General features: G+C 36.5%; 1 protein-coding gene across 1 annotated transcript in view; it reads left to right on the forward strand.

Annotated features, from left to right (window-relative positions):
• Positions 1–1,607: 1,607 nt before the first annotated feature.
• Positions 1,608–24,663, forward strand: part of LOC128873958 (uncharacterized) — a 61,067-nt gene continuing 38,011 nt past the window's right edge. Inside the window, exon 1 of the mRNA XM_054118049.1 lies at positions 1,608–2,094. Coding sequence (XP_053974024.1) covers positions 2,013–2,094 — 82 coding nt within the window. The 5' untranslated portion in view covers positions 1,608–2,012. The remainder of the gene's footprint in view (positions 2,095–24,663) is intronic.

The raw sequence follows: 24,663 nt of genomic DNA on the forward strand, positions 1-24,663 counted from the left end.
ACCCTTTGTACTTGAACGTTTTCTCAGTTGAATGTGAGCCAGTGTCAGTGAGGAGCACGTCGAGTACAAAGGATGAATACTAATTACTTTACAGTATTACTAATCCTCTCTTGTGAACACTTCTTCGACTGGAATAGGTATCTAACAAAAAATTACGAATCTATTAACGAACCACTGTTTATTCAATGTCTCATCAGAACTACTAAAATACATTTCAATTTTTTTTTTTTCATTAATTTCATTAATTCCGTTTACTTGTAATATGTCGGTCTAAATGCTTCTTAAATGTTGGACATTTTTTCTGAACTATCTATGCAAATAATTCAAAATATCAAAACTTTAATATTGCACTCTATGGGCCATTGCAACTTTCAGATCACATGCTAACATATCGACATTTTACAAAAATAATTTTAGTTTCTTTTTTACAAGATGACATATAAGTCTTAAGTATATAATGTCTCTGATAACCAAGGACAATATTGGCGACGGTTAGCAGCACAATCAACTTGAAATATCAAAGTAAATGTCTTGCAAGTTGCAAGAGGGTAAATATTGTAGCGCCGGAAGTGGTGCTTCGCAAAGTACTCATTATTTAAAACATGATAATTAAACAACAACTCAAAGCTTTTATTGATAAAAGATCAAGTACATCAGTACGTTCGGACTGTACGAAGTCTCTCGCTATTCTGATCATTCAAAAATAATTACCGGTTCTTCAATAGCAACCGGAAGAAACGGGGTTCTCCCTTCCGTCCGTTCGAAGAAGCAGCTTCACATCGTTGTGGAACACCGTCACGTTACCGCAGGGATGCATCCTCGTGCCATCCCAACAATATTATTAAATGTTACTAAACATACATCTGAAATAGTATTTAGCAACAAAAAATTAATTGTATCAATTACTCATTGAAGTATATTTCCAAACGTGCACGTCATTCGCAAGTTTCAAATATCACAGCTCATTTATCCTGTTTACTTCAACCCCTATCTACTTCAACTTATCAAATTCCACGACAATCGTGTTTACCCATAAAAAAATGACTTCGCGGATACAGAAAAACTGTGTAAAAAAAGAAACAGCTCCTAAAGTCTCGATTCCGAATGAACCGCGAAAGCGGGGTATTCGTCTCAGGGGCAACCGTGGTATTCCCCCTGCGAGCCCAGGGGCCCGATCTTCACGGGAACTTAATAACCCTGTTACACGGGAATCCCACTCTGTTTCAACGTGGCATACATCCCACTCGAGGATACCGATATTGAAACGTAAAAAAGATTCAATCAGTCGGGAAGTTTCAGCGCCAATCAATCACCCCTTCCCCGGAGCCATCCAGCTTTAGGACGCAAAAGCTCTCTCGCGCGCGCAGCCCGCACTGGGGCGGCTGATCGCGACGACGACGCTAAAATGGCCGAGGGGGCGAAACGAAGGGGGCAGCCAGAAGAGGGGTGAAGAAGAGAACGAGGCGACGAGGGGGTGGGGAGGCTGTAAGGGGTGTGAGAGGGTTGGGTGGAAGGGAGGGAGGGAGGGAGGGGGGGGGAGGAGAGAAACGAGCTTTCGGGTTGCACGACCGAGTCGACGCACTGGAAGCTCTCCGTGCTTGCGGCGGGAGCCTCAGTAGCCGCTTGTACGTCGACCGGAAGAGCTCTTTGTCGTCACGTCATCCTGAGACGCGCGGCGCGCCATCGGCGACGAGGGATCGTCGTATCGCGTACGGCCACGCTAAACGTCTACGTTTACGCGCTGATTTAACCAGCCACCCGCGCGTTCAACCGCGACCGATAAGTTTCTCTCGGGCCCAAGGATTTCGTTTCTCGTAAGGCCCACGAGTTTCGACAAGGATTTCACCCGACCAAAGAATTTCAAAAATTCAGTGAAGTGTTTTTGGTGAATGGATCGACAGTTTGGTGCGACGATCGAAGGAACCGGATGTCCTGAGATGAACGCGAAGCTGTGATCCGCGAACGGGGCGCGTATGTGTGTGTAATCGCTGTAACAGAACACAGGAGACATCATGAGAAGTGTCGCAAGACATCGAGAAGCGCGTCCTACCCTCACCGTGTCGCTTTTCATCCTGCTCGCCGTTTTCGTGACCGGTAAGGAATCGACGCCGGTGGGATCTACGCGATTTTGCTTGAGAATAACCACATGGATAGGATGTTTTGCAGTGGAGAGTGCTTCGATTATAGGGGAGGGAAATGTTTAGGGATGTAAAAAATTGATTCGGTGAAAAATCACGGAAAGGTTCGCGCGTAATGATCTACGCGATTTTTTACTGCTGTGGGGAGTGCTTCGACTTTAGTTTTACGCCTCGAAAGGGGTGTTTTAAGAATGAAACGTAGGGAAACCAAAAGTCAAAGGATTTTTCGGTGATAAATCACGGAGGAGGCGCATGTTGATATTTTCTAGATCAAACGTGATCATCGTACCGGTTTTCTGGAGAACTCGGGGATTTCTGAAAATCTGAAAATGTGGGAAACAGTTGGTTTAAATAACGATAAAAATAGAATTTTCTAAAGTGGATCGTGCTTCGATTTTAATTTTGCGCGTCAAAAGGGGTGTTTCAGGAAGGGAGTTTAGAGAAATAAAAGATTGAAAGATTTTTCAGCGATATTTTCTCGCTCGAACGTATCCACGATACCGATTTTCTTGAGAAATCGTGGATTTCTGAAAATCTGGGAAGAAATTCGGAATTTTAAGCAATGACAGAAATAGAATTTTCCGAAATGAAGTGTTCCAATTTTAATTTTACACGTCGAATAGAAAATTTAAGAGATTGAAAGTTGAAAGATCGTTCAACGGTAAATCGAGAAAGGGACGCGCAGTGAGATCTACGCGATCTTCTTTAGCTTCTATAATGTGAGAAAAAATTCAAGCTTTAAAATATTCGTTTAAATTGAGGAGTTCTAAAATGAGAAGTGCCCCTACTCAAATTTCACACATCGAATAAGAAGGTATGAAATTTAGACGAAATTATAAATTGAAAGCTTCTTCAGCGGAAAGTGGCAGAAGAGACGAGTAATTGAATCTAAATGATCTTCCTCAGTCTGAACGTGTTCCCAGCATCGGAAGCAAAGAGTGTACTCATTTTTGTTTTTCGGTTGATTTACGGTTGTCATTGGCGAGGAATCACTCCGTGAGGAAGAGGTCTTTTGAAACGAGTCCACTGTTTTTCATTTTCAATCTTTGGTGTACTTTGGGGTTGTTCGGCGCATCTAATCGAAATATAGGTGATCGTTGAATAGCTCGAATCACAAAATCAGAAATTTGTGATTCTGACAATGAAAAATTGAATAATTTTTCAACGATAAGAGGTGCGACACGAAGATGGATCTCCGCGATCTTTCTCTGCTCGCACGAATCGGTTTGTGTCATCGATCTGAGATTTCTTAGAACCAGAAGATAGGAAGAAGTTCAGAGTTTCGAATATCCGGACAGATTGAATCTTTTAAACCAAGAATGCGTCGAGTTTTATTTGAATGTTGATTAAGATTCGTCGCTAGAAAAGAGTGACTGCGTGAGGAAGAGGTAGCGGGCATATACTTCGTTAGCATTTACTTAATCCTCGGCATATTTTCGGATTATGCAAACTCGATTTTAAAGTCAACCTCGGCCGGTAACGGTAGAAGTAAAAGATCCCGGAACGCGTCGGATGTGAAATCAGCGAAATTAAAAATTGAGAGCTTTTCGGTGAGAAACATAACAATCTATGAATAATACAAATTGAATATGATCATATGTTCTGTATACAAAGCTGCAGTCTTTGAAATATTAGTTACTGATAAATACAGTTAGTTAATATATATTAGTTAAATATAATTACTTAAATGGAGATGCCTGCCTGTTTATCTACAGATACACACATACTTAGCAATGCTTGCTTGAACCAAAAATCTGGACAGTTCCTCACTATCAAAGAATGGTTAACATAAAAGTCAATACAATTGATTTTATATCATCGAACAAAACATTCGTCACCTCCTGCGCGCATAGAAATTTTCGTCTTTTTCACCTAAAAAGTTTCTCGAATCGAAAATCAAATCTTTACCTGCACGCCGAGCACCCAAAGCCCCAGAGGGCCGAGAACGCTTAAACGAAGCTTGCCGAGGCCGCGATAATTACGAATCATACTTGCAGGAGCAATCCAGCTGATGAAATGAGCGAAGGGATAAAAAAATTCTAATTAAAAATCTTCTAAACTCGGGGTAGCCCTGTTTCCACGGAAGCCCCATTCGCGTTTCGTTTGGAGCTCCTTCGGAGACCGACGGGCCATTCAAAGTGCCACGCTATCCATCTTCGTGAATGTGTTCGACACTCGATCCTCGATAGTTGAGAAATCGCTGTTGGAATTGAGCCGTGTTTTGACTCTGGCGTAACTTTCGGACGGGCAAAGTCTCGAGAAAACGAAAGAGAGCCCGAGCGAGGGCGCAGAAATGACTCCTTGCGTTATTCGATTTCCCGAAAGCCGGGGTGCACTCTGGGAACTTTTCAACGATCCCCCCGTTAAATGACCGTGCCTTCCTCGGATCCTCACCGGGGGCGACGATTGCGGACGGATGAAAAAGTTTCTATACCCCGTTTCAACCCCCAGACGTCACGATTTCGTTTCTTTTGTGCCGGACAAAACCGCCGCGGAACAATTTTTTTCGGCCAGCGATCACGAGACGAGAATACCGATAGGAGGTGACCAACGAAACGAGTCACGTACACCGCATACATGCTCGGATCCTTAATGCGTAAACGGTTTGATATCATCGCGGGAGGGAACGTCCGAAAAGCGCTCGTTTGTAACTTGGAAACGTTTTGCGCGTTGAATAATTGCTTTATCGAATATCCAATCGCGCGTTATCTGTAGCGCATATCTGTCTGTGCAAAACAAAGAGCTTACTGCAAAGCTGCGTTTCGACTATCGGTTGCCGAGATCCCTCTTCAGGTGAAACTCGACGTACGTGTTAACGGAATAATTCGGGCAGTTAGGTGCTTTAATGTCCATTTTATTGTAATAATTTAATATATTCAAGAAGACGGACAAACGCATTAAATTACGATTTAACGAACAGTGTTTTGGATTTTGATATTTTTCTTGGATTGGGTGTTCTATCGATCCCTTCAAAATTTTTATTCATGACTACAGTAACTCAACAGGCGTAGATAAAATTATTTCGTTTTACTATTTAATTGATTTGCAACATAAATATAGTAAAAACATGGGCCAGTTTATACAGGAAAGGATAATACATGAATAGACGTATAGAAATTTATAGACATTTTTTTCTCGTTTTTGTTACCCAACTACTCCCGACAATTTCCAAATTTATCTTGTATACAGATATGAAGAAAAGGAAAAAAGAACTCTTATTCTCTCGCTATAAATCTTTCAAATGAACGTAGTTATACGTCTGAATGATTATTGGATTATCTTGATTTTGATTAAACGTTCGAGCAGTTTCGAGGATAGTTGGATTCCACGATGTGACATGTTTATTGAAAGCATTAAACAACTATGATCGAATTTGACACAAATAACATTCCATTTTCTATGTTACGTTTACGCGATATCTGCAATTGAAATTTAATATTTGCTGTGATTATACAGTGGGCGAGTTTCAACGCGTCTGGAGTATAAAGAGCGAATGACATCGCACTATTTCATTAATGACGCTTGTAATAACTAGTAAAGTGCATTCTAGAAATTGAAGTGCAGAACAATATAAACGCTCACAACAGAAACCAGTATAGTTTACTTTTAGTAAAAGTTTTAAACGTTGGTTACGGTCCGGTTCGGAATAATAATTTATAACTTTGGATCTAAAAAATTAACAAATTATTTTAAACAAATTTATATAGCAAGACAAATTATATTAGAAAAGACAAAAATAATTGACGTAGTGAAGGTAAGAAGATAAAAGTTCTTATCGAGGTTGATCAATTAGACTATGCAATTTTTTACCTTTACAATGTTAGTTATTTTTAACCTACTTTATATAGATCTTACTATATCACTTTTTAGACCTCACTTCGTAAATTATCATACTGAAGAGGACCGAAACATTAACATTAAACAATACTCTTCTCTTACAATTATTTATATAATTTTACTTTTCTGAAAAGCCAATACATATCATTTATTCGAAATAAAAGTTCTCGACATCCAATTTCGTAAAATTCAACGATTTCGGACGAGATTGAATTTATCGCGGAGAGTTAATTCCTTCGTGAGCTTCATTAAACGAATACGAATAGAGTATGTGAAGAAGTTAAATCGCAAGTGGAGGGAAATGCGAATAAGTGGGCGTTCGTGAAACGCGGAAAAAGTCGAAACTTAAATTGCAAACGAGGAATCGCTTAAAAGCCCGTGATCCTTTCGTGTAGAAAACATTAGTCAAACTAAAGAAACATTTCTCTCGAGTGTGACAGCCGGTCGGAAACTGTTAAATGACGCAAAAGAAATGATTCTCCGGAAACTTACGCAATTTCTTGCTCGCAATCTTTTACGATCTCGTAGGCGATCCCGCGAGCGAGCGTCTTACGACTACTTTTAATTTATTTCCGCGGACTTTTACGTTCAATTAATACAATTAAGCGAGGAACGGAAGCAGGTCGCGCGAATGAAATTACTTTCCTCGGTTCAGAGTGTACAAGCAAATCTGTCTATTACCCTGGAAACGATTCACAATCGCGACGATAATCTGATTTAGAATCTTATTGAATTAACTGATTTATTTCTTTTATGGAATGAAACGATTTTCCTAAACCCCGTGTTAATTTAAACTGCTGCTTATCCCGATCCGGAAATGAAGAATATTGGCTCCTTCTCTTCGGTGTGTATAGAGGGTGATTTCTTAACACGAACATCTAGAATTACTCGTTTCATTTGGAACATATAAACTGAAATCAAATCGTTAGTTTTCAAGACTTTGATAGCTTGATCATTTTGTTCAGGTTTAGAGTTCACAAGAGTCGAAGCTTGTCGAAATTCTTTTAAAACGAATGACATTTTCCTCATATTTATTTGATTTATTTTTAAAGTATTTATATTATTAAATTATTGTTATTTACATTATCAGATTATTATTCTTAGATTAGAAATTTATTGTATCTTTTCATGAATTTCATTGGCCAACTTTTACTTATGTATCTGAAAATAAAAATTTTGAGACATTGGCATGATATTATGCAATGCAAAGACTGTCGTTTATCCTGAGTATTGACCAAGTCACTGCCACTTGTTCTAATTTTTAATCAATAATTAAACAATCGAATTCGTTTATTGAATTCATTAATATCTGATTTAATATCTAGATAAATCTAATCCATTTTTTAATTCTAATCATTTTTTTAGTTTCCCAACGATGAATTAGTGATGAAGATAGAACATATGATATAGTCGCCCCAAATTACGCTGATCCTCGACGTAAGTGAACTCGGAAATCTATTATTGGGAATCGAGTTAAAAGATCAATTCGTTTTAAAAGCATTTCATTCGGCGAACGATATACTTAAGTCTTATCTTAATGCTCCGACGAAAGACAATTCAAATAGATAGCTTCTCAAGGAGAGCAGACTTAACGCCACTGCTGCCCAACCAATCTTCCTCTTTACATTCTCCTCAGCGGAAATGGGCAAAATTCTTATCTGGACAAAACGTTCCGAGAAGGGAATAAAGAATAAATAACCGTTTATCTGTTAATCGACAAATGGAAGTTAGAATTTGAATTGTAAAATTAAATAGTTGAAACATCTCTTACAAACAATGTTTTTCATTGCAAACAAAGCTTAGTAAACGAAATCACTCTGAATTTAGTTTAACTTTTTGATATCTACTAATATATTTTCCTAAATAACATTAACTTTCAAGAATTACAAATTTCTGTACGGAAAAGTATTTATCTGTTCAGCAACTTATACGTTTGAAAGCTCTGGAGAGTTCAGTTATAAATAATTCAGATAAATGATAATAAATAAAGCAATTTATGTACGATACACATCGGAGCAAAGGAAATCGGCATTATCTTTGTTCCATAAATCCTGAAGGTTGATTTAGTACGAGCCTGACAAAATTTAAGTTCTGGAAGGGTCTCAAATGACCTCAGATGTCAAACTCGGAAGTCATTCTAAGGTTAATGGCTAAAGTTATGAGGTATTGTTCAGCACGGAACTTTTAGCTGTCGGAAATGGCCTATCTCTGATATTAGCTTGCAAAGCATTCTTCGCGAGCAACCCGTTCATTATCCTGTACACACTGCAACTGGATTTAATATGGAGCTTTATGGCAACATAATCAAAACTCCCTTCACTATCCAATGTCGATAACGACGTTACAATAAGTGTATCGAGCGAACTACCACACCCACGCACCGCTGTTACAGCGACAGGACTGCGTGATATCAAAGCGAATACGGTACAATATATATCGCGATTTGGATCAACCTCGCACACTTTAATACATGCAGATGTATATCAGACTAGCAGCTGTCGGAGATGACTATACGCATTATACATTGAAACAATTACGTGTTTCCTCGTACGGAAATTCGACGCTCGTTAATCGTAGCTGCGGTGAAGAAGACGTCAGATACAAAGCGTCCTAATACATTTGCTCTCAACGTCGATACTCCGGCATTGTAATTTAGTTGAAACCATCTGGCGCGAAATTTCGATTGTTCGAATAGGAGATGGGCATAATTTTATTCGAATAAAGACCGCTATTACGTCTGCCGATTTATTCGTAACGTTTACTCGATTGAACAAGTAAATTTTTATATTTTCATTGTACAATATTTTGTTGTATCTTACCTTCACCGACTTGCGAAGATAGATAGTTGTATGATTTTATACTTGTGCATTAGAATTAGTTATCGCAGTGGTTCATTTTTCTGGTATAATTTTGTTGGTCTGCTTTTATGTGTTTTAATTTTACTTTGTTTCTTTTATTTTGAGATCACTATTATGACAGACATGGTTATACTGAACAGGTTTGAACTCACAGTTGAAAAATTTGTACTACTATTTGTTCTGACTTTGACAATGACAAATTATTGTTGTATCATTATTTATAATTTTGTAAATATTTCTCATTTGATTTAATACTTTTTCTCCGTATATGTGGGCTGACTCTTATATAAATAGCAAAACCAAGAATCCTATTAACAATATTAAACGAACGTACAATCGTGCGAACGGTACAATCTAAATAGGATGAAAAACCAACACCGTATGGGCATGTTCTGTTTGCGTTTCCCTCTGAATTGAGTGTATTCTGTCAAAACGTCAATGCAAATGCACCGCCTGAATAATGGAAGCAAAGCGAGAAATAATAGATGAACAGAAGAATGATGAAACGGTAACCGAAGTAACTGACGAAAGTGAAATTTGAATACAAAACTTTGAATTGTGTAAAGCCGCCGCATAAATAAAACTGTCCTCTCGAGGACCGCAGAGTGAAGCAACAACATTCGAAGCGACGTACACTTATTTTCAATAACTATAAATATAGATAAAAATTGTAGATTCAAATTATACAAAAAATTTCGACTGACATTCCGTTTTTTAGTGAGGGTCTTTTTTTAGAGTGGTTGGTTACAGTAACGTATGACTTTGTGACACATTTATTTATTGCGTATTAATGTTCGTTAGAAACTTTTCTCATATTCAACGATTTATAAAGCTCTAATAGTTTTCAAGAAATCTTATTGAATAAGTATTCTGTCTATAAGTTTGAGGATAGTTTTCGAGTATGAATAACAGTCGAAGAAAATAATTAGAGTTTAATATTTTTTGGATGCTTTATTTGTACGTCAAGTTTTCTTCGAATAGAGGACCAGAACGTCTGACCCAATACGATTCTTCATTCCTCTCTTGACTTCTTTCGCAATTTATTCCAACGACACAGTAATCGAAGGGTCGTTCCACGATAAATCGCTCATTTTTGCGCTCTACAGCAGAAATTTTCGCGAAACTGAAATATGAGTTATTCCAAGTAATATCAGAAGGGTCCAAAGTTTCAATTTGTTTAAAAAATACAGAACGTCGAATATTGCGATGCAAACTTTATCCATCTCAAGATATTAAGTTAACAGAGTGGATTGAGACAATTATTAAATCCGTGAGAGGGAACATCGTTACAGTAAATCAATGATGAAAGTTGCTTAATAAAAACATTTAATGAACATTTAATGCTGTTTTGCAAAACCAAATTGTTATCATTAAATTGCAAATATTTATGCATTTTTGCCGACTGAAAATATGAATGTGCACAAGTTCGGAAATATTCAAAATATCAACAATAAAATTCATATTACTCCGATTAAAAGATAAGATATACTTTTATTTGAATTTCATTCCTTTATCTATATCTCTAGAAGTATGGAGTTGCATAGATATTATCGAAAAATATATAAAACAAATTCTAGAAAGCTTGTTAGACATAATCAATGGGTGATGTGAAAATTGGAAACAGTCAACCGTCATCAAAGCATGAATTTACACTCAGACCTCGTTTCAACGCTGAACAATGAATCGTCTTCCAGTCGCATAGTCACAGAGCTAGACGTTACAAGGCAACGTTAAATGTCGAAGGAAATAGGTTAGCCATGGCTAAATCTCAGTACTATTAGAGATACCCGGATCACGCCCAGAGAAATCTTTATTGTCTCATCGATGTGATATGGCGGAAAATCTCTAATGCGAACCGTTGTCACGAAAACAAGCAATAACCGTGGAGTTTTGTTGTCAGCAATTGGAACGTTTGAAGCCGCTATTAGAAAAACAACAGCGTGCTCACAATTCGTTCACGCAGTACAGAGCTTTACCCCATTACAACAACGGGAGACTATACGCCGGAAGGGAAATTCTGCAAACGTTACGAGGCTTAAATGGAAGAACTATGGATCATTTCCATCACTCAACAAACAATATCAGTTTCCAATATTTTTCATAAAATCAATTACTGAAACCCTCAGTGATTTAAATAATAAAAAATAAAATAAAGGGAGGTGTATATAATTCAAAAAAGAAATTTTTAAATATACTTCTGTGTCTTTAAATACTTAAAAAGTGAAAGAAGAACTTCAAATTACTAAAGAAACTTCGACAAGGAAATGGTTAATGTGTTGGAATAGAACAGAAGAAAATGTGCAAGGAGTTGTATGACAAACGTGCAATGTTTGTGGTGGATAGAATGAACAAAACCTCGATTTACTTTCAGAAATTCGTGGAAAAAATTCGAGTGCTTTGGAGTGGTTGGTGGAAAGTAAATAAAGTTCGTAATAGTGAAAATGTTCTGGGAAAAGTTACGATACAGTGAAATAACGCGAAATGGAAAAGAAAGAGCAAATGTAAACGTGCGAATAAATGTACGATTCACTGTCAGTGAAGTCCTTGACAGAAGTAAAAGAAATGGTAGCTAGTGAATTATAACCAGTCCTAAAATACCGCGAATGATGTAATCTGTCTTAAATAAAACAAGTGATTCTTTTGAAATGTTACATTGTGCACTGCAAAACTAAAATAGTTTCATACCTCGTTTTTCGTTTTACGTGTTTATTTAAAGTGAGCTAAGGAGACATTCCCTCCTGTTCGCACCACTATGTGATGCACAGTTTCCTTCATACCTCTTATATACATTTTAAATGATTATTGTTGAAGTGATATTAATATATGACACATGGAACAATAAATTTAAAAATCGAGATTCTACTCTATTAAAATGCACATAGTTTTTTTTTTTTGTTTTTTTTTTTAAATACACATATTAGTGATGTGATTTGGACGAAGAACATTTACGAGTCGTGTAAAACGAAGAAGCTACAAAAACCAACGAAGGAGATTTTTATCAGTTGGCAACGGATCGTTTTTGTGGTCGTTTGTACAGAACAATGGAATAGGCGTTACTGTGCAAAAGTATTAACGCATTTGCCATACGGGAGCAAAAAATTTCTACATGGAAATGAAAAAATAGAAACCTTTGTAAAACGTGATCCAATATCTAGTGTACATAGTTCTTCATGTGCTACATTCAACGAGTGGCATTTGCTTTGAAAACTATGATTTGTGTAAAATAATTGAAAAAAAGAATGATCGAAGGAAATTTTTCTTAAACTAAACAAATATTCACTTGGTAAAGAAGCAGAAACGAAGTTTAGTTTAATTGCTAATTTATCAGTCATAATTATATTGCGAATGTTTAAGCATTTTAATATTTTCACACGTATAGAAAAAGATTGAAACTTGAATGAAGGTACACATATGTCTTATCTCCTGAACTTTTATAATTATTATTACATAAATTAATTATTTCCCCTTCTAAAATTGTGTATATTTTTGCATTTTGCACATTTTCATTTCCTCATATTTGCATCTGCGAAAAATGCATGAACATTCGCAGTCTAGTCATAATTTATTAAATTTACCGTTTTTTAAAAAGTTGCGAAATCAACGATTTTCAAAGCCTTGAAATATGCTTTGAGTTGCGTTTAAACATCGCCATAGGTAAATATCCACTTTACAGCAAAATCCGAAGTGTTATTTCAAAAAGTGTCCCACTTTGCATGAAATGGCCCATTAAATGCCGCAGTCGACGTAGAACTACTTCAATCGCAAAAAGAACAATGAAAAGAATCAAATTCACTAGCGGTGCCGTCGTGCATGAACACTCGGAAAAGATTGGAAAACTATCTAGACTTGGAAAGTGGATTTCGCATGAACTGTCTGTGGGCTCTACCTGAACATTTGCGCTTCATTTGAAAAGTCTAACGAAACAGTTACTTTACGGCTGATTAGACTTTTTAATCGGTACGAAACAGAATCAATCGTATGAGGTGAAAATTGACTTCAGACAGGTTAACATAATATTCAATACTCGTCATATCATCTCAACTCATGTAGAATTATTGTATATCTACTCAAAAGTCTGAAACCTTTAAAAATATTGATATAGTCATGTTTCACAGTGAATCGTTTTCTAACACCTACTTATGCAGTCACTTAAATGAAGTGTTTAATTATAAAGTGACTCAATAGATAGATCTATCTATTTCAAGTCCAAGTTTATTTCATCCATCAAAATTCACCAGGAGGTAAATTTTAATTAAACTTCAATGTCTGCGAGACGTCAAACGGGAGCACGTCCCCTCCCCTTTCCCCAATCGGTCAATCAGATCGGGTTCTGAACGTTGGGGTTAGCTTTTGTTGGACCCACGCGCGGCACGGGCATAATTAAAGTGTCACACGGCGAGTAACGTTGATACCGCGTAAAAGTAAGAAGGCCAAAGTAACGGGCGCCAAGCCTTTGTTCTTCGACGCCGAGCGAGGGCTTAGTTGTGAGAAATTAAGCAATTAAGCCGCGTATTTTACTACCGGAGATCCGAGTTCCACGCGCAAGCTAAAGTCTTCCGACCTAAAGTCGCCTCGCCGTGGCGCGCTAGCGTGAGTAAGAGCACAGGCGTGTTATTAAGACATCGCAAAAGTGCAAGGCGACCTGGACGCGTCAGACTCGACGGAAGAACGAGAGGAGATAGGTAGAAAAAGATTAGAAAAGAACCGACCGAAGTTCGCAGGAGTTGTATGTAATTAGATTCCATTGCCGACCGTGTATCGGGTCTTCGGAGTGATTATTAATAAATTTCTCGGATGGAATTAACGTCCCCTTTCACTGACGAACAAAGAGCGTTAAACAGTAATTACCGAGCTTTATGTCGCCTGCAAAGGACCCGCCGTCTTCCAAATTCTGGGATAGAGACTCTTAACTGGTCCCTGTGAAACCGAATCTCTAGGTGGATAATCGAAAGACCGGTTACTTTGAAATTATCTATCGTCATTCGTAAATTGTGAATGAAATACAATACATGTTCAAGGGGTTTTCAAAGAGTTAATACAGCCTCAAAAGGGGTGAATCTATTTGAAATATTAAGTTGGATATGTTAAGTGACATTTTATGTTGATGATTCGTCCTTGTTGTATAGTTTATCAAAAAAATTCTCGTTCGCCTATCTCACCTAATTACAGAGTTATTATAGTATTCTTTTATTGTGAACCGTAGATTTGTAACATTGCGATAATTCGAATTATTTGAAGTCGTATCAGGTATTTTATTGAGTCCTTGCAATGTAACATTAGAATTAAATAAGAGAATTTTTGAAATTCCCAGTCACGAGAAAAAGAAGTTTAAAGCTAACATTAATTACTTTATGTATGTAACAAAACACTTATACATTTCTTCTGTATGAATATTATTTCGAATTTCACATAGAATAAAAACAAATTTTAACCATTTTATGTAGCATATTAAAACGTAAATTGAACAAATAATGAATATGCAGTATGTTTAATATAAGACATTGATATATTTGATTTGACAGTGTTCTTATTTGTTCGATTGACGTTTGAATATCATTGATTGTTTCCCTACTGGACATCTAAACAAAAAGCAGAGGCATATCCGAGGCCGAGAGAATCTACTGCATTCTGAAATCGTTATGACAGTGTATGGCCAGCAGGATGGGGTAGGCCCCGGAGTTTCAATAGGGGCGCAACATTTTAATGTAGTCGCTGGATGAACTTCCACGCTTGTAACTGATTCCCCTGTATTTGGAGAAAGTTGGACTTTTGTTCCCCGGAACTGGCAGCTCGCTGAAGCGCGAAAGTAGCCTGAGAAAACTATCTGCCTGTATAAAGTCTACCTTTGCCGGTAATTTGAGGAAATTCCATTAACCTAATTGCATAATTCGATTAATAATAGTGCCTTAATGCCTCACCGCCATCATTTATATCAATCTTAAGTCAGTATTTACTTTTCAAACACTTTATTAGCTAATACTTTGATTCTCATCTCATATCATATCTTTGATTCTCAATAAAGGGATAATCCCTCTATTAGTTTCAAGCAAAAAATTAAATGGTCTCGAAGAAAGCACGATGTGATACGAGTTCGTTCGTAGATAGATGTGTAGAAGGAGTACGAAGATCAACTTCTTTTTGTTAAGTGGCCATACATTTTCCAGGATTGTTGGAACATCCCTGTACACTTTATATTTCAATGTACCTCATAAAAAATGTCCAAGGGATTAAGGAGCCAGAGAACGAGAGAGCCAATTTACGATACTGCCGCGACTGATTCCAGCGTTCAGGAAATATTTAAGCGAAGATTTGCCGCGCTGCGATAACGCAAGGTGCTAAGTGACTGTTGGGCTTGTTATTTGCACACAATAATTATTGTTTCAACGCGTAGAAGGGAACCTTTCGTTATACGAAAGATCACGCATTAGATACCAATAACGATATCGTCGTCTCGCGAAATGTCGCGGTTTCTCCCTCCATAACTGTCGCGTAGGTACCCTCGCGCGTGTAACCATATCTCACCCGCATTCATTGTTTCACATTTGCTTTCACTTATTCTCATTGTCGTCGCTGATGTACTTGGAAACGAACTGCGGATAAAGATCGACCGGTGAGCTGTTGGAACGTGTATATGTCCTTCGAGTTCTCATCGAGGATCCGAGGATAATCCAAAAGTAACCGATTGTTCTGTAAATTATGTACACTAACAATAATTAATTAAATATAAGTTTTGTAAGTGTAGCAGTGGAAACGATTTCAGACACAGATTTTTTAATGGATTTTTTTTAATGGAACCTCATATATTTTTACTTATAATAAAATAGCATTTGTTTAGACAAATTCATTACAGATGTTTAACCACTTTGCTTTAAACGAAATATCCTGTAGAAACTTTAAGTAATATTCTTAGTAAGTAGACAGGTAACTTCATTTTAACTGCTTCGATGTATCTTCTTTGTTATCTTTTTCTAAGAAACTATATTTTCTACATGAAGATAGTCAGAAAAACGTTGTGCAACATAGACTTTAAATACGTAGAAAGAATACCATAATCTTATTTTCATCCTGTTTTCGAACATCTTCATTAAAAACTGTAAGAGTATTGCACGAATACCAAATCAACTTGGATGCTATCCAGCTATCAGCTACTTCCACGTGAAAGAATAGTATTGAAGTTGTTGTTTATTACTACAGTTTGCCTTCTAGGCACAGGATGGACTTCGTATACGACATGTATATGTACATTCTACCCTGCACTTACGTCTACTACCTCATACAAAATCACACTCTCCACGTATATTTCATCTTACTTCCTACAAAGTAATTTATGATACTCTTCTTAAGACTTCACCTGCCCTGAGTACTTTATAGTCCCACAATAAGCGATCTCTTCGCGCCGTGCGTTTCACACAAATAATGTTTAACATTGATACTACCAAACCAGTCAATTTGACCCCTGTACTTCAAACTTCTTCCTGTAATCGCTCAATTATTATCGATGCTTTTACCGTAATTTTGGGGGACATATACTGTAACAGAGAATAAAATTTATCGACAAATTAGTTCGGTATAAAATACATAGAATGTAATTGTCACCTAACAGTGCTGGAATTTGTATAATTCTAATTTCTTAAAATTATGGAATTTCATAAGAAAAGTGACTTTTACAAACTAAGATACTATGTTTCATATTTATCCACCTCGCATACTTAAATTTTATTTAAGTTTAAAGAATGTAAAAGAGTGGATATTAGACCCTAGTTTTTTTTCAAAACCGAACTATTCGAGGTAACGAAAATTCGATTAACTTTTAACATTTGAACACTGTTAATAATCAAAATGATCGAGTTATGTGGTTCGTCCAGATAACGCGATGCGATGTTTGCGCTCGCCTCGATTCATCGTCAACGGAGTCCGAGCGATAAGAGCGTGCCGCCGTAAAATTATACTCCCTCGGTCCTCATTATACGAGAATAATGTTGACGGAAGGAAGAGAATAACGAAGAAAGTTACCGTTTGTATTAAACTTTTGATAAAATGCCTCGCGGTGCTACTCTCGGAACTGAGACAAGTGATTCGTCGCGTCAAAGTGAATCCTCCAGCGGTGCAAACGAATCGTTAAGAAAGTACGACGGACGTTGGTTTTACATCATAAATTCGATCGACTGGCCGCGGGAAAGTTTTCGTTGCGCGCCGTGCAAACGAGAGAACGAGATAGAAAACGAAAATAATTGCAACAATAAAAATCAAAACTGCCTAAGACGTTCTGAAGAATTGCAGTGCCGGTTGGAGAGTTAATGGGTTTCCACGGTCTCCGCATTTATTTTTTGATGAAATGAAGATTACGAAGAAGTTACCCTTTTAATGGCAAAAACGCCATGAATTATATTTATATTTATAATTTGTACGAGTTATATTTCTATAATATATCGATTCAAGGAATATTTCAAGAAATACTATTCGAAGGGAAAATATGATAAATAATAAAATACCGTGATTCTAATAAAATTGTACCCTTCTCTGTTGAGAATTAGTCGTTGATAAACGTAAAAAGCTGTGAACAAAAAGCACTATCGTGCTATTTCTATTCGAGACTGGAACGTCGCGATATCATCGGCAAAGAACCGTGAAAGGCATGAGTTTATAAATAAATATAAAAGCTTTAGAACCGACAAGTGGTTGAGTCTGTGAAGACGATAACTGGAATAACCTGGGATAGTTGCTCCAAAGAAATGCTGAGATGGATAGGGAACCACTTCGTATTCACGTAGAAAAGAAAGGGTACGAGCAAGAGGGAGAATAACAGGAGCATTGCGTGTCATAACATCGATAATCCCTTGCTGATTCCTATAGAACTTGACTCGTATTTGAAAGGGAAACTTTCAGATTACATTACTTCCGACTGAAATCCTTCTTTCAAATAACGACATCAATCTTTACTGTCTGAGCAGCAGAGAAATAAATTCACAAATAAAAATCATCTTTTTCTAGTTATTTAGCTTACCGAAGTTATTAAGATCTACACGCTAGATTCTGATATTTATTCATCTATAAATTTTTTAGATTTTTCATTGCATATAATAAATTTGAATAACTCTACTCTTCTCTTTAGCTGTTTACAATTTGGATATAAATATTTAAGCTTAAAATATATGTAGTATAAAAGACATTAGAAAATATGGATTTCAAACGTGCAGTTTCTTTGGTATAAATCGAACCGTTATTGTATGTTCAAATTCATATTTTGTTCCGTCATATTGGATCTGACATTTTCAATTTTTTTTACTTTCTAAATTTTTAGTTCATATCTGAAATCAGGAATTTATATTATTAGTCTTAAAAATTTGCTAATTGTTTAGTACGCATCCTAATGAACACATATGATTTTTCCTTACCATCATCGCCACCATCGAGACCTTCCTAGTTGTTTCGAGTGAAGTTAGTTCGCAGTTTCTTAACTTCGAGGGTAAGTGGGAAAGCTCGAAAGTGTTCGTTGAAGGTTTGATAAACTAATCCATCGATCGCGGAACAGGCTCTTCCTACAATCTTCTCGGGGATAATTAATTGTACAGTTCTTTCAGAACGATGCCTCGTAATTTCGAGGATAAATGTATCTACGGCCGTGTTAATTCCATTGAAAATTGTTTGTTTATCAGAATATTTTCGCACCAGTATAAATTTCAGGGCAAATTACCGTTGTACGTTCATTTTCTTCTCGAAGAGTAAATAACGTCTCGCTTACTATTTGCGTTTTGCGAATTATTGCATCCGCCGATGTGGAAACGACTAAAACGTGTGTTTTTAAGTTTTGCTTCGAACGATATGAGAACAGAAGTCAGAAACAGAGTCAGAGTTAATGTCCCAACATTGAAAAGTGAACAAACATTGAAATTAATATATCGGAATTACTATACAGCAGAGCGCGGGGAATTAAATCAATAAATTGAAGGATAATATTAAACATTCGAAAATTACATTAGAAAGTGCACAGTGAATAACTGGTGGTCTGTTTAACCACGTGGAAAAATTTGTCGCGGTAATCGAAGGTCACACAGTATTACTGATATAATCAAAGGTAAAAATTTTGTTAGAATTAAACTAGTTCCAGAATTATTCCCATTATTTATATGATCGAATAGTGAATTCACGTAAACTTTCTAGGAATTTCAAAAAAAATATGTGAAACATTATTTTAAATAACAGATGCTATATAGTTCAAGTAAAATATAAAAATTTAAATAGAAAGCGAAATTTTAGCAAATAAAGTATTTTTATTTCAATAGCCTAAAGCATAAAGAGAAATATTTCATTGTTATATTTCAGATATGTACGTCAAATATCTCTCGACAATGAAAGTATTATCATTATTGAAAATATTGTTTCACTTTGAAAACATTTAATTCATAATACTTTGAATCGCGAATCATTGTCCAATATGTAAGTACTGCAGGAATACAAAATCAGCAATATTCTGGGCAAATTAAAAATAAATTTAAATACATAAAATATTCAAGATAAAGCCCGACCAAAAGGGCATTTTCATTCCAAATGCTCCTGAATAAAAAATATATGAATTAGTTTGACCAATAAATATACTATTCAATTTCCAAAATATAATAGAATCAAATTTAAATGAATTCATTATAAAATTGTATTTAGAACTAGTGAACATATTAACACGTAATATTCAAAACTGATTACCCTACATAGTATTACATAAAATAATTAAAACTACACAGCAGCCTGGATTTTTTAAATTCATTTATAAAAGTAATGGACCTGCGCAAAATTTTGTGGGAAAAGCTGTCATGTTGCCATGGATAGTTACGAATTTTAAGCATAGTTATTATTTGGTGCCAAATGGTCGATACTTGGACATCAATGAAATTCGAAGTCTCTATTCAATCTGGCGCAGACGAAGTGCCACATTTTCTTCGACGCTAGTACACGCACCATTGTATCGAGTCAATAGGCTGTCCATCTGGCACAGCTATCGATTTACTAAATTGCAAATCGATACGATGAATTCCATGGTTGGTAATATACTTGACCACCGCCTCCGTGGCCGTCGGATACAAAATGATCTTTAAGGTATATTCAATATTGACCTGGCGTCGCGACGTCTCGGCACAAGCTAAGATTACGGCTCCAACTGCGTCTGATACTCCCGCTACTTCCATCTTTACAGCCCTTGCAAAATATATTTTTCAGCAAATGTGGCGCGGAAGAAGGCGGAGGAGTGCATAAAATGTCTCCGTAAAATCAGAATTTTCCATTTTATATTAGAATGTAAATTAAGTAATTCCACTCTCGGATCTACCAGGAAACGTAAACGACTTAGAATACTTGATGTCTAATTAAAAAAACATTTTGTAATGTTATTAATTTTTGATGAATTATTTCTATGTACTATTACATTGAAAGTACCTGAATCTAATTTTCTACTTGCAACTAGTGCATTATTTTCATCTATTTCGAATTATGATTAATTGTTCCGTAATTATATTATAAACGACTGATTTTGACATATAGTCAATTTATATAATACCTAAATTATAAAATATGCATTATTACACATTTTATTATATTATGCTCATTCATAAATCTCAATTTATATCTCATTTCAGTTTAACTTGGTATAACTAATCGAGAGTAACTACTTTCTCTTTCCAAGTAAAGTGTTCTTGAAAATTGAATAGCTGAGCCATTATTTCGGCTCGGGTGAAATTTCGATTTCCATTAGATACTATTACAAACGCCTGATCGTAATTAGTAATCAAGGTATCAAAATGTATGGCGCTGTGCGAAATATTCCCTCGGAGACTATCCTGAAAATAAACTTCCACTATCGATTATCTCTATGTTACAAACTGACCATTAATAACCATAAACTAATTGAAAATGTCGCTGAGATATCAACTTGTTAATCTGATGCTTTAAATTGAATTTGCGGATATAGAAAATGTATTCTCGATAGACTTAACAAACTACAGACCTTATATAAATTCTAATCAAAATTTTATCGACAATAATAAAATATTTTCAGTGAATTACAGAAACTCGAGGACTGCTACTAACTTGGTTCAATTCAATAGAATCCGTTAACTTTTCAACTACTAATTAATATATAATAGATTTAATGATACAATAAATATTTAAATGTATATAATTCAATATAAATTTTAATCTTGTTTCATTGAAACCAATTCTCCATAAAATTAATAATATTAGAAAACATCATCACAAGTATAATCATTCTTCCAACAATTTCCCGACTACTATACCGTTTTGCATAAAACGAGGTTCTTCGTTTAATCAGTCCACGAGATGATTTCTCATGAGCAAATTGTGATAACGTCTGTGACATTCATCTTACAATTCTTCGTGTTATCTGCAGTTCTCTCTAACCACTTAGAATTAATTAATTGTTACATTTAATCTCGACAGCCTCGAGGATTTCTTCCCTCGTAAAAGTCAATTGGGCGGGATGATAAATTGGGGGCGTACAATATTTATTGCGGACACGCATTCCTACTCCAACTTTTTCATACACGACCATTGAACGAAGTCAATGGAGTGAACACTGATCGATTTGCCTCGCCGAGAAGAGTATAACGACAGTTCGGTGAAGACCAACATCAATATTTCCCTCCGCAGTCTTCGCGGAGCGCCGAGGAACTTTCGAGATCAGAACTTCAGTAAATTCAGTGCAATCGCAAATACGTAGATACCGAACCTGTATAAATCCACGATTCATGACAATCGGCTATGATCAGAGCTAATATCTTTTTCCCAGATGTCGATGAAATATCCACCTGTCACTGAGACCAGTGCGCCAAATTACAAATCGATATTCAGAGATTCGTCTCGATAATTCTACCCTTCGGCGTAATATTCTCCAAAGATTCACGGGAATCCCTGCTCGAGGGGGAGATATCGTCGTTTGGTTCCCGAAATCGTGGAAAATTAAACCTTCGATCCATGTTTGCTTGTTTTCGAATACATCTACGTTTTGTTATTTAACTGTGGCTTCTTATACGACATCAGACGAATTTAACGTTTGCGTTCAATTTCCACGCATTTCATATATTGCAAAATGTGAAGTAACTAATTTAGTTACTCTTCATCCAACTTTCAGTTGTTAAAAGATATTCCGAGAATGATATAATAGACTTGTGATGATAAAATCATTGTATCGGAAGTCCCTTGCATCATCTTCCAAATATCAGAAAAAGAACATTTTTTAATTCGATCTTTCGTTACTGATATATAAGCAATTAAAGTGTACCATTGGGACTAAATTTGTAATATTCCCTTAATTTTACTACGTAGAATAATAAGAAAAATTTATAACCATCCGAGATCAATTGCTCATACGTATAGAAATCAAAAAGTCCTTTACCATTTTTTAATTCGATCATTCGTTACTGATATATAAGCAATTAAAGCGTACCATTGGGACTAAATTTGTAATATTCCCTTAATTTTACTACGTAGAATAACAACAAAAATTTATAACCATCCGAGATCAATTGCTCATACGTATAGAAATCAAAAAGTCCTTTACCATTTTTTAATTCGATCATTCGTTACTGAAATAGAAGCGATTAAAGTGTACCATGTTGGGACTCTCGACGCGGTCCGCTCGGAGCTGGGGTTTGTTTACCTCTGGGTGCGCGCGCGTGCCCCCGCACGTGATACATGCGCTCGCGCGGTCCAAGTCACGAGACTAAGCGGTCGCGCGCGCACCGCACGGGACCGACCGTTCGCCCGCGCACACTCTACGTGGTCCAAGCGTTCGCGCTCGTAGAAACTTTAACTCCCGATATCTCCGTAACGAAGAGTCGGATTGAAAAATGGTAAAGTAGTTTTCGATTCGTATTGACACTAGGAATCTATCTTTAAGAAGTATCCGACATTTTAACTAACAACTGGTCGTATTTCCATAACAAAACCTTGAATTAAAAAGTGAAAAAAGAAAATTCCTTTTACTTTTAATTCTGTATATAATATATACATACATAAAAACTATATCTTCTTTAGTGGATTATCTGAAAATGCTGTAATAGACTTGCGCCGACAAAATCATTGTATCGCAAGGATACAATTCTGGAAAGAATTAATAAAATATCACCATTGTGTCTAAGAAATTACACTACTTACGCGTGGTATAAATTCGTAAAACAGACTAAAATTGCGTAACACTCGTGCAATGAAAGTCTGTTATACAGAAATTCTACCTTTCTATACGCATTTATATCCAAAGGCGAACAAGGGATAACACATTAATGGAACAAACCATTTCGCCCAACAGTAGAACTCATTCTACTCTCCACGTTATTTTTCCAGAGATTTTTTTATATGAATTTCACTATTACTCTGATATCATGCCCAAAAGTAAGTACTTTTAGTTATTTGAAAATAGAAGAAAAATACATTTAGTTGAAAAATTTGTATAAAATATAATAATATTTTAAATATAGTCACCCAGTAACGAATTGATCGTTCAAGGCTACAAAATGTGACATGACCATGAGTGCTTCAAGTAGATGATAACTTGATAACCACAAGGTACGAGCCAGTGTCGGTGCGTTATCAGATCCTTCATAAAGCTAGGTGCGATGCTGGCAAAATGTCAGAACACGCTTCCAAAAGAACATGGCTTCCACTAGAACCTCACACAGTATACAAATTCTTCGAAACAAAGCCCAAGGCTTGTACGTAAATAATCCTATGAATTTATGTCAAAATCCATTATTGTTTCTTAATACTTAATTTTAAATGGATAATTGCTAGCGATACTTGTCATTTTCACATACCTATGTTGACTGCCAATGCTTTGAGCAGCCAATGCTTAATCGATAACAATAGCCCGAAAACTACTTCCTCCGTATTTATCGTACGGACATCGTGTTACGAGAGATTTCCACGTTGTACAGAATACTAGCAGCTCGGTACCATTGAAAAGTTGCCACCGTTAAGCGCCAACGAGCTTCCTGCTACTTGTTGTTCCGTCTTGAAATACAATACCGGACATTCCGGCCTTTTCAGATAACAGCGGGGGTCGCGACTCAATTATAAGATCAAACAGCGCGCGGCCTCAGTCGCGGTAAATCACAATCTGTTTTAACCAGCGTTAGTGTAATGGTCTTGGAGAAAGCGCTATGGACCGAGCCGCTCCAAGTTAAGCCATTTTTCGTTAAACCGGTTTACAGTGTCAAACTTCAGCTTCGAGACAGGAGGGATCGATACCGTGCTTCTGCCTTCGCCTAAGAGTCGCACCAACCTGATCCCTGAGATGACTAGGGGGTTGAGAGGGGGGATTGGAAGCAAATAGCGAGATGGTGGACCAAGTTTCAAGAAACTGATGCCTGTTAAATAACGTTTCCTCGCGGAAGCGTACTCGAAGACGCCGGACAAATTCGATCGAATGCGCTCACGTAAATCCTCGTTTCCGTTTCAAGCGATTTCCGGGGCTGAGCTGAGAGCGTGGATCGGCAATTCCGTCAGGATAATCCACAGAGACTGGATTTGGGGGCCCCGAAACGTTACACTAATACCGTTCGTTGTAACGCACGAAAGCACGAATGCGAGTTTCTGACGTTCAGCGTGATTGGATTGACAGTCATCGACTACACGTATGCTGTTACGTTAACCCTTTGGGTAATAATACTTATAGTGTAAAATGTGTAGAAATAAAATAATGTTGCGTACATCAGAGCAGTCTCTCATTTATATATATTTCGTTTACCTATCATTAATTCCATGAATGTAACCCTAACCAAATGATAAGAATTCTTTACCAATAAAACTATAACAAACAGAAAAAT

Source organism: Hylaeus volcanicus, chromosome 3, assembly GCF_026283585.1.
Source record: "Hylaeus volcanicus isolate JK05 chromosome 3, UHH_iyHylVolc1.0_haploid, whole genome shotgun sequence".
NCBI lineage: Eukaryota > Metazoa > Arthropoda > Insecta > Hymenoptera > Colletidae > Hylaeus > Hylaeus volcanicus.